Genomic DNA, 11809 nt, shown 5'->3' with positions numbered 1-11809 from the left:
TTCAGCAAGTCCGTTCTTCCTTTTTGCATGGGGGGAGGTGGGGGCTGGCGAGAGATGACTCTAGAATATAAGCCCAGCCTTGGGTCTGCCTGGGAAGTTCTAGGTTCATCTGGCCCCCAGAAGGCTTTCCTTTGGAAAAAGTGAAGTGGGTTTGTGCTTTAACGCGGTGCAAGTTTTCGGAACTTCTTAAGTCAGGGACCAAGTTCGCGCAGTCATTCTATGTTCTCTCACCTGCAGCTGGAAGGAGAGATGTTCACGGTGCTGACCCGCCAACCTTGTGAACAAGCAGGTCAGTATCACTCAGCAGGCAGCGAGTATGATTTTGTCGCATCACGCAAGAATCCCAGCCTCAGCCCACAGGCTCTTTCATCCACGTCCCCGGCAAATGACGGTTTAACTTCTTTGGTGGAAGACTTAGTCTCCACCGGGCTTTTACCACCGGCATTCCACAGATAAAAGTAATTCTTTTCGTCAAAGCGACACAAAACCAGGACTAGCATGCTTGTTTCGCTTAAATGGTTTTTCCGGTTTGCATAATCCATTAATTTGGCCCTTGTGGTTTCCCTTACCCAGCTGTGTGTAAGGTCTGCTTTAGAATATTGTTGATTTTGTGATGAACTGTAAAGTACTTGGAGCTTGCTTCTCTTTCCATCCAAGTTACTGCTGGCCTGGCGCCTACAGCATCCCTTCCCCCTCCGCAGGCCTCCCGCCCCCCGCCCCGCCCCCGCCCCCGTGGTCAGCGTTGTTACCACCTTTTACTGCAGGCACATGGGTAGAATTTGCACACACACGCACACACACATACACACACACTTCTGAGCTTGTCCTGCCTGCCTCTGGAGCACATTTTGCAGTTGCTCTGTGTGGAAGCCTAGAAGGCTCTGGCCTCTCCACTCTTGGGAGGCACCTGGTAATTACAGTGTTTGTCCAGCCCTAATGACAGCACAGCTCTAGGCTGCAGTTCCCTAAATGAATGAGACCTGGTCTAGTCCACTTTGGTCTATGATAGGCTTTTCTGCTGGAGCAAGGGTTTGCTTAAAGTAATCACAGCTTTTTACCTGAAAACTGCTGAAGAGCAGAAGACTGAGGAGGCTAGGCTCGTGGCTGTGGTCAGGAGACTGCTTACGTATCACCCCCAGTTCGGCCCCATGGACAGATGTTCTTTAGTGGTGCCCCTAAATTGGTATTCAAAACACTTTGATAGTTTAACACATATACTGTAACATCACACATGCAGACTAACTTGTTACATTCCTTCCAGAGGACAAGTTTAACTTGGCAGATTAAACTTCTACCTTGTCTTGTATACAACTGACCTGGCATACACACTGTTTAACAGTTGATGTAAAAATTTGCCTCTGTGGATAAAACGGTTTCTGTCTGGGTCATATCCTTTGATCTGGAATCACAGAAAAGTGAGCCAAGACCCCTTCAGAGGCTCTGAAGGTTAACTCCACAGTAGCTGGCCTCCCTCCAGGTGCTATGACAAACGATTCCGCAGTGAGTAACTTGGTGTACAAAGTCATTTAACACACTTGGGACCAGTTCTGTAGAATAAATTCCCAGAAGTGGGATTGTGAGGCAGATGGTATACACACTTGCAATTTTGATACATGCTGACAAATTCCCCTCCAGTTCACTCTCAGTGACAAGGTAGGAAAATTAAGGCAACTTGAACATCAGGATGTGTCTGTGGCAGTATTGATACTGCAGGGGAATCAGGTGAGGTAGTTAAGAGTTGGCTCTGCTGAGATATTGAGACCCACTGCATGACTGACCTCCCCAAGTAATGAGCACTGTGATGTGACTGGATATTGAGGCTGAATCTAACTCTATATGGTAGTAAATACATGCTCTTTTTTTTCTTCCAAGAAAATATCTCCTAGAAATAATATAAACAATAGCTTATGATGATCTAAAGTAGATGTTCCAGAATAGGACAGGTTCTACCCCATTGCTGTTCAACAGAACTTTCTGTGATGGTAGAAATGTTCTGTAATTACACTGTCCAATATGGTAGCCACTTTTGATTATTGAACACTTAGAAAGTGGCTAGTGCAACAGAAAACTGAATTTTTAAATTTTATTTACTTTTAATTAATTTAGATACTCAATTGGTGAGACATATTTGGATTCTCTGAATTCATTGATCTTCCTTTTATGCTAGTGTTTATCATAGTTCAGCCATTTGAGCCTCACCACTTACGTTTATGCTATAATAGTTCTACCAAGACTATTATTTAGTCAATATTCTACTTTAATGTCTTTTTATCTTTAAAAAATTAGGTATAAGTTATATATATAGTGATAGGTAGTGGTGGTGGTTTAGTCGCTCAGTCGTGTCCGACTCTTTGCAACCACATGGACTGTAGCCCACCAGGCTCCTCTGTCCATGGGATTTCCCAGGCAAGAATACTGGGGTGGGTTGCCATGCCCTCCTCCAGGGGATCTTGGGACCCAGGGACCGAACTCGGGTCTCCACATTGCAGGTGGATTCTTTATGCTGGTAAATGCAGGAGACCCACGTTTGATTCCTGGGTCAGGAAGATCCCCTGGAAAAGGGATAGGTTACCCACACCAGTATTCCTGGGCTTCCCTTGTGGCTCAGATGGTAAAGAATCTGCCTGCAATGTGGGAGACCTGGGTCTGACACGACTGAGCGACTTTCACTTCTTTCATATATAGTGAAATGGATAGATCTTAAGTTGTGTTCCTAAATTTGGTATTCTCGCCTTCTGGAAGGATTATGTTTTTAGCAAATGGACAATTTATATGAATATTTTTTAAGGGAAATTGTATCTAAAGGAGCTGGTTTGCTGTGGTTTTCAGTTTTTTTCCAAAGGACCTTGGAAAGTTTGATAAATTTTGAAAAATGCATAAACTCATATACCCTACAATCCTATTTAGATATAAGAGCATTTTCATTTCCCTAGAAAGTGCCTGCCCCAAACCCCTGTGCAACCACTGTTCTGACTTCTATCACCTGCCTGTTTTAGAGCTTAACATAAATGGAATCATTTCAGAAAGTTTCTTTCCTTCTTTTCTTTTTTTAAAAATAAACATATTTGCTACTTTATTTATGAAATTTTCATTAGCCCGCACTGGTATGTTAAGACCCAAGTAAATATTTGCTCATAATCATCTGGTGAGGAAATATTAGCTTAAATTTAATAAGTAGAAATAGTCCATTATGATATATTACATATTATCATATATTGCATATAATTATCTTTACTTAGAGGCTATATATTTAGTTGACAACTCATATGCTACATTTTTTTCTTTTGCATTTACATGTTATGATTAAAATATAAAATATAAACCCCAGAGATTACATGACCCCTTTGGGAGGGAACATGTGGATTGGGGTTTACTTACTCTTCATTTGTAAAGATGTCTACGTCTTTACTATAGACACAGGGAAAATGACTGAGATTGAATTCTTACTGGGCACCCACACATCTTCAGAATTCAGACACATTACCATTTGTTGGACAATGTCACCACGTACTAAACTTTATAATCATTGATTATATCTGAAATACAATAGGAATTTCTTATTTATCTGAGGTTATTTTTAAATGGAATATTATATCACCTGCTTTAATAGAAAACTCATAATTTTCAAATGTACATTGAAATAAATGTTGCTGGAAATCATCTCAGGGACAACCAGTAATATGCATAACACACTTTGGGAAATACCAGCGAGCTAGACTATGCACACCCTCCTTGCAAACGCTGTTTTAGTGCACTCTTTGGAGGAAAGATACTCAAATGGGTATTTGAGCCCAGTTGTAGTTCTAAATGTTTGGGTCTCAGAAAAGCCAGAGGAAGTGACTTATGCATGCAGCTAAGCACTCCATTCACAGATTCTACGGAGAAGGGCAGGGCCCTGCTCCTGATTCCCCCTCACATGTCTTCTGGGTTTCCTCATTTTAGGCCTCAAGGTCCTCTCCCGAACTCCAGCCATCATCGCCTTGGTGGTCTTGTTTTTGAGCATTGTGGTGCTTATGGCTATCACACTCATCCAGACACACCAGAAAGAGGTCCTCTTTCCAGGACCAAAGGTAGGTGTGAAGGGGTTGGCACTGAAAGGAAGAAATGGGCTCTGGCATCAATGACTCTCAAGCTATGAGTTAGAAGAGAAGAAAATTCTTGCCCTTCCTCACCTCCAGCTGGAGCCAGGGAAAGGCGGGGTAAGGCCCAGGGAGAAAGACTGGACATGCTAGGTTTGTGGTGTTTGAGATGACAGATTGATAGTGGTGACACCTTCTCCTAGGATGATGTGGTCTTGCTTTGACTCCTGACTGTTGGAACCAAAGCCAGACTTTGTTGCCAAGAATTATGGATGGCTACCAAAGATTTACCAGCTTGTCAGTCTCCCCAGATGACCCGGCCCTGCTCATGAGCGGAGACCAGGAGACTCAGGCTCTTCTTCTGGCCTAGCCTGGGTAAACAAAGCCAAGGACCTGAAAAGTCTCCTTGATCTGTGCTGTGCCACCTCTCTTGAGTCTAGAAGTATGCCACGATCCCTCTGACTCCTCCCCCCACTGAAAGTACTCAGGACCTTATGCTAAGTTCCAGAGACCTCTGTCAGCCCTCGATAAAACCATCCCCGAATGGATGGACTCTGGGAGACAGAACTGTACACAGCCTCTCCCTTGGCTGTAAGGGTGACAGGAGGTGATCCCCTGAGGGACTGTCAAGTGAAAGGTGAAGAGAATCAGTGAGCCCTTCAATTATTCTGAGTATAAGTCAGCAAACTTCCTCCATAAAGAGCCAGACAGTACATATTTTAGGTTTTGAGAACCATTTATAGTCTCTATTGCATATCTTCTTTTCTTTTTCTCTTCTTATGACTCTTTAAAGCTATGAAAATCACTCTTAGATGGAGGGCCATAGGAACCATGTTATTTGAATCTCATTTAGAATTTATCTTTGACCTTGGGTCTTTTCTATATCTTCCTGCTGTTAGGGATTGTTCATAGGCTATATTTGATATAGAGGTTTTTAAAAGATAAAAAGAACCATTTTTGCCTTGACCCTGTGGTTGAGTTTGATCTACCATCCAGAGTCCACTTTGCTAAAGGATTAGAGGAAAATCTGTTTCTTTCTGTCTGTCTGTCTGCCTTTAAATTAATTAATTAAATTTTTTCTGGCTGCAAAAAGAAGCTTGTGGGATCTTAATTCCCCAACTAGGGATCCAACCCAGGGCCCCAGCAGTAAGAATGCTGAGTCCTAACCACTGGACTGCCAGAGAATTTCCTAAAATCTTTCCTAGATAATAGAACTTTGTTCTTTTATATTTTACTTAAGAATCTCATCCTCCCATGAATAACATGAATAAAAAAGAAAAAGAAAAGCCTTATGCAGCTGTCCTGTGGTGAGAGGAAAACAAATTATCTGGCTGTCCAAAGACATTAGCTAAGGCCTAGAGAAGCTGTTTTCCCAAGCTCCAGGCACTGCCTTCTTCTATAAACTGTATAAAACCAGGAGTGCAACTAGAGGAAATACCATCTCCTTACTCTTTGTAAATTGCTAGTCAGTTGAGTGAGCATTTTTCCCTGAATTATCTCACTGAAATCTTGTGCCAACTATGGAAGATGGTCAAGCCCTGTCACCACCATTTTGCAAGTGAGGAAACATAGGTTTGCTCAGTGGATGAGCAACATTTCTTTGCCCACCACCAGGGCTCTCTTCATTTACTTCCGACTGTTCCTTGATCCTAAGTTCTGAACAGGGAGCCCAGAAGAAGATACTGTCCTCTGATAGGAAAACATGTCCTCCTTTGCACAGGAGGGAAGGAGCAGAGGACGGGCACAGAGACAGGAAGGTGCTGAATTACAGGAGCAACTTGGGGGGCAAGTAACCATTCTCAGACCCTAGTGCCACCCTGTGCGTGCATGATTAGTTGCTTCAGTAGTGTCTGACTCTGCAACCCTAGGGGCCATACCCCACCAGGCTCCTCTGTCCATGGGATTTCCCAGGCAAGAATACTGGAGAGGGGTTCCATTTCCTCCTTCAGGGGATCTTCCCAACCCAGAGATTCAACCCATGTCTCTTACATCTCCTGCACTGGCAGGCAGGTTCTTTACCACTAACGCCACCTGGGAAGCCCAGTACCACCCTTAGACCCCATAAATCAAAGGAACCAGCTCTAGCTGCACTCTGGGTACACCTCTCCACGGGACAAGGGAATGTGCCCACCAAGAGCCATGCTTCCCCTTCTAGAACATGCTTAGGACCCCAGAACCCAGGGTCTGTGTGGGCCTTCCCCTGACAGCAGACCTCGCCACGGATCTGAGGGGTGGCAAAGGGGCAGCTGCTTGCAGGGAGACTAGACAGAGCGTGGGCATGGTCTACAGTCTGAGCTAGCCCACCTTCTACAGTCAATGTACAGGTGCATGAGGCTGTTCACACTGTGGATTTGCCTGTGGATGAGAAGACAGGTGGCGGGGTAGGGGAGGGGGCAGGACAGGGCAGAAGTCTTCTCTTATAAAGAAGTGTCCCTTGGGCCCTTCAAATGTGAGGGATAGGCTGGTTAAGACAGTTGTTTGGGAAGATGAGAGGTAAGTTCAAACTGGAGGGACATGGAGAAATTAGAAGACCTGAAGAGTAAATTGAGTAGAGAAAAGTGGGTCCCCAAGCAGTGTGGAGGGTGCTACTGAAGGAGACCATGTTTAGTTCCACTGTTCAGAGGGGTTTCCCTAGTCAAAGGTGCCTGTGCGAGATAGTCATCTGGGGGTGACCCCAGGAAGCACTGTGCAGCGTGGAAGTGAGACAGAAGGGAAGGGGCTTCTGTCCCAATGGAGGGGCTGATACCCAGCAGGTTACCACTGTGGGCAGCTGGGACTGCCCTGGGAGCCAGTGCAGGACTCACCTCAGGGATGACATCTGTCACGGGCATACAGAACACCTGGCTCGGTCATCCGAGTCCAGGGCGTATTTACACACCAGCTTCCATTAGTCATCGGTTGAGGGCTGCTCCCTGGGGGACATAAGCCCTTTAGTATTTCTGGCATACTGTGCGCTTAGGTTGGCTGGGCCAATGGAGACGGCCTTCAGGCAGGTAGAAAGTGCATACATAAGTGGACATCACAGGGGTGAGGGAACCCTGTGACTGTCACCCCGTAGGTAGACTATTTTCATTCCAACTTTGAAAAGGAGAAACCGAAAGGGCAAATAGCTTCCTGCGATTATACAGATTAGAAATAACATAATTGGCATAGAAGAAAGAAAAAAAGCAGAGAACAAAGGCCTTAGGCAAGAGTTTGGAAGGATCGGTATGTATATCCTCATTAGCAGACACAGTTCAGAGAGGGGATTTTTAATTTCTTCAGCCCCCGCTGTAGGAGAATGAGTTGTGTGACATCGGAATATTGGCTCAGGGGCTCATCCTGTTTCCCTGAGAGAGTTAGGTGTGAGAAAAGACAGATGTTGTGGCCAGCTGAAGTGGAGTGGAATGACAGCTTGGAAGGGGGCCCTTCACATGCAGCTTTTCTCAGGCTGTCCAGAGACCTGTCCTTCTGTTGTGCAATGTGTGCTGGGGGTGGGAAGGGCAGTGTGGAGGTGGAGGCAGTGAATATTAAAAAAAATGAAAAAATATATAAATTTTTCATTGTCTGTGTTTTCATACCTTGCCTCATCTTGCCTTTGCGTGCAGCTGGTGGTTCTGAGGGGCCAGCTCCATGGTGGTCTGCTATATAGGGGGCCCTGGAATGTTCCTCAAGACCCATATGAGAGGTCAAGATATCTGGCTATTAAATCCAATGTTGGCCCACCTGACCTTGTTTTATCTAAGTGTTCCATTCAGTTCAGTTCAGTTGCTCAGTCATGTCCAACTCTTTGTGACCCCATGGACTGCAGCACGCCAGCCCTCCCTGTCCATCACCAACTCCCAGAGTTCACCCAAACTCATGTCCATTGAGTCAGTGATGCCATCCAACCATCTCCTCCTCTGTCGTCCCCTTCTCCTCCTGCCTTCAATCTTTCCCAGCATCAGGGTCTTTTCAAATGAGTCATCTCTTTGCATCAGGTGGCCAAAGTATTGGAGTTTCAGCTTCAATATCAGTCCTTCCAATGAACACTCAGGACTGATCTCATACAGTGGAACTATTAAAATTTAGGCGGTGAAGGAAATATCCCCAGTCCCTTTATCATTGTTACTGGTTTGACCTGCTCTATCAGCTTGAAGAGTAAACATGACAACGTTGCCTTTGTTTTCCATCTACCCTGGCGATTTATTATCATTAAGTCTGATATCCGCCTCTTGAGGCTTTACCCTCCCAACGCCGTCACAGTTGCTGAGAAGCCCTGAAGCCTCTCAATCCCATCTGATCAATATCCCAGTGCCACTGCCACTGCCGCTTGCACCCACATGGTGTCACTGTTGAAGAAGGGCATGCAGAGTCCCAGGTTTCAGGGACACTGCTTTTCTGCCATGACCTGCTCAGGTCACATTAGAGCCCAGGTTGGGTCACACAACTCTCCAAAGCACAACAACTGGACTGGGCTGTGTTAAAACCATCTCTTTCTAACCCTCATCCATTCTCAGTCATCAGCCTGGGTATCCGGTGCCCTGTGGCCCACCCTGGTTTACCTCTTGGAAAACAAGAGTTGGGTAATTGGTTTCTTCCTTTCTAGAAAGCCCTGGCTCCTTATACACATTGGTCATTCTCCTCTCCACCCAGATCTGCACACCACTTAACTAAGAGTTTGCTTTCAAGGGTCTTTTGTCTGAACAAAGTCTACCATACCATACCAGGCACCTTCTTACTAATCAGTCACCCTGTTAAGACTTGTTTTTCTTCAACAAATATCATATATTAATGCATCTCTATGGAACCTAGAAAGATGGTACTGCTGAACCTATCTGCAAGGCAGCAGTGGAGACATGGACACAGAGAACAGATTTGTGAGCACAGAGTGGGAAGGAGACGGTGGGACGAATGGAGAGAGTACCAAGGAAACATATACATTACCATAGGTAAAGTAGAGAGCCAGTGGGAATTGGCCGTAGAACTCAGGGAACTCAAACTGGGGCTCTGTGACAACCTAGAGAGGTGGGATGGGGTGGGAGGTGGGAAGGAGGTTCAAGAGGGATAGGGCATATATATACGTATGGGTGATTCATGCTGACGTATGGCAGAAACCAATACAATATTGTAAAGCAATTATCCTTCAATTAAAAATACATTTTTAAAAAGACTTATCTTGGAACTCAGGGAAAGTATAGGGGCTATGGGTACAGGTTTGAGAGTCAGACCCCAGCTTGATCCCAAGTCTGTGACCTTGACTAATTATTTACCTCTGTGAGCCTCAGTTTTCCCATCTGTCAAGTGGGGATGATGATAACACCTGCCTTATAAATGCGACACTAAGGCCCTTTCTGCACTGCCTGATGTATTATAAGGATTTAGCAAATGTTTGTTACTATCCCTATTCTATTATAGTAAGAGTAATGATGATGATGATGATAAACACATCTAAGAAAGCTGATCATGTGATCTTTGCTTTTGCTTTTCCTAGAAGCTCACACAGTCCATGACCATGGTTAATATGGAAGACTGTCTTTTTGGTTGACCCACTGAGTGTGTCTTCAGTTCTGTATCAGGCCTTTTTTTTTTTTTTTCTGACAGTGCACTAAATAGAGGGTGACTTGCTGCTTTTCACCCAAACATCACCCACTTTATTGAACTGAATGAAATTCATTCTCCTCTTACATCTTCCTCCATGGAACCATATTGAGTTTCACTGATCTAGGCAAATGAACTCTGAAAACTGGTTAAAGACCAATTTTTCCACTTTTGAAAATGACAGTGAAAGATGGTGGGGTGGGAGTAGATTGTGTTAGTGAGAAGAAGCCCTGGGCCTCACGGCTGCTGTCAGTACATCAGCAGGTACGCAAGGGGCCGCCATCTCTCCTGCAAATCTCAGAGCAAAGTCGCTGGAGGCACCCACTGTGGTGAAAGCTAAATCCCATTTTTCTGCAGTTACAGATGAAAATGGACATTCTTCTTTCTTTCTGATCTTGGCCCAGGAACCCTAAGCGTTCTTCATGAAGGGTTGGAATAAAGAAGATTTGGGGGTAGACAGTGTGGTATTCTCTGGAGTGGTTGCCTTCTTACGCTCACTCTCCTATCAGTACCTGGCCTGGAGGGGCCGGTGGAGGGGTAGTGAGCAGGCTGGCAGCAGAGGGAAGGAAAGCAAGCACTGACACGGAGGCTCAGACCTCTGGAGTGCCTGATTTCCTTCAGTTTCAACCTGTGCTTTAATCTCATGGGGAGCCTCTGCCTGGAACAGATTGTGAACAATGCCTCCCTTGTTTGCCATAGAGAGGTGTCATGTCAGGATCCCAAGCAATACGCGTTATCAGACTGAAGAGCCAAGTTGAAGAGGCTGTTCAAGTTCAAATACCAGTGTACACAGGGTGTTCTAAGTCTTAATAGAATGGAGGAGCTGGAGTAACACTTTTTATTTGCTCCTATTTCAAATGAAGCAGGTGCTCATGGCAGAGTTTAGAATCAGGGGATTGGTTAAATGAATTACTGTACATCTCACAGTCAATGTGATGAATGTCTTAAAAATCATGATGTCAGTATTTTTACCGATAGGGAGAGATGTTCTTGATATACTGTTTTAGTAAGAAAAGAGCATTGGAGAAGCTTCTGTGTAGTATAATCCTGTGTTGATTTAAAAACATATGAAACATAAGTGTATATGTAGTTGTATGCACAGAAGACCATTGGAAAAGATACATAACAAGGTGTTAAAACAGTAGTTGGGTTTGAAGAGTGTTATTCACTTTTCTTTCCTCTTTTTCTTGCTTTGTAATTTTATTTATTTTTCTTACTGGTTTTTCTATGAGCCTGTATTTATTGAACAGCCAGTAAGCATCAGGCAGATGGTCTCCTATTTACTTCCGAAAGGAAGTTGTCTGAAAATGATGGAATCCAGAGAGGTTAGGTCTCTTACACAATATTGGAAAAGTAAGAATCCATCCGATTTGACCTGCCTCCAGAACCCAACGTCATCTTCCTCTCTGAGACAAGCTAGGCTAACTCAGTGGCAGAGGAATTGGGGAAAAGCTGCCACCCAGAAGCCTCTGATGCCCTGGGCTGACTCCCCCCCAGCCAGGTACTGACCTAGGTCCGCATAACTCATTCCTGTGCCCCTTGGCTGCTACTGCATGCTCTGTCCTGGGCAGGTCTGGTCCAGGGCCTGGGCTGGGCCACGCCTTCAAGCAGAGCTCTCTGGTAACTGCCTCAAGCTGGGTGAGATGGCTGGCAATACCCTCCTGTCCATTCCTCCACACATGAGTCACCAAAGTGAGATGATATATCAACAATCTTTCGTATTTTGTTTTTTTCCTCCTTAAGTACTTCCTACCATGGTTTCCTATTGGTTGCTTATTCCCAGGCGGATAGTCCTGGAAGTTTGGAGAAGAAATGGTAGCAGGTGACTGACGATTCATTTTCCTCCTGACACCCAGGTAGCTTCTGACCTCCCTCACCTCCACCCTGCAGAAGCTGGATGAACAGAAATCAGGAGATTGTCTTTGCATGCACAATCCTTGGGGTACTCATCTTTAATCTTGGATGCATATCGGAGTCACCACGGGAGCTTTAAGAACTGTTTGTGCCTGGGTCGATTGACAGAGATTCTGATTTAATGAGTCTCGGGTATAGCCTTGGCATTGGGAGCTTCAAAAGCTCCCTAAGTGATTCCACTGTGAACCAAGGCTAAGAACTGTGGCCTAGAACACCTGACCCACCTCCGCCCCACCCCTCTCTCCAGTCTACAGAAA

The 11809-nt window shown here is 45.0% G+C and overlaps 1 protein-coding gene across 1 annotated transcript in view; it reads left to right on the top strand.

The window, feature by feature from the left end:
• Positions 1-249: 249 nt before the first annotated feature.
• Positions 250-11809, top strand: part of ENTPD3 (ectonucleoside triphosphate diphosphohydrolase 3) — a 31603-nt gene continuing 20043 nt past the window's right edge. The window contains exons 1-2 of the mRNA XM_052647450.1: positions 250-289; positions 3943-4070. Coding sequence (XP_052503410.1) covers positions 250-289; positions 3943-4070 — 168 coding nt within the window. The remainder of the gene's footprint in view (positions 290-3942; positions 4071-11809) is intronic.

This window comes from Budorcas taxicolor, chromosome 1, assembly GCF_023091745.1.
Source record: "Budorcas taxicolor isolate Tak-1 chromosome 1, Takin1.1, whole genome shotgun sequence".
Taxonomy (NCBI): Eukaryota; Metazoa; Chordata; class Mammalia; order Artiodactyla; family Bovidae; genus Budorcas; species Budorcas taxicolor.
The sequence above is the reverse complement of the archived record's forward strand: the minus strand, read 5'-3'. Positions and strand labels throughout refer to the sequence as shown.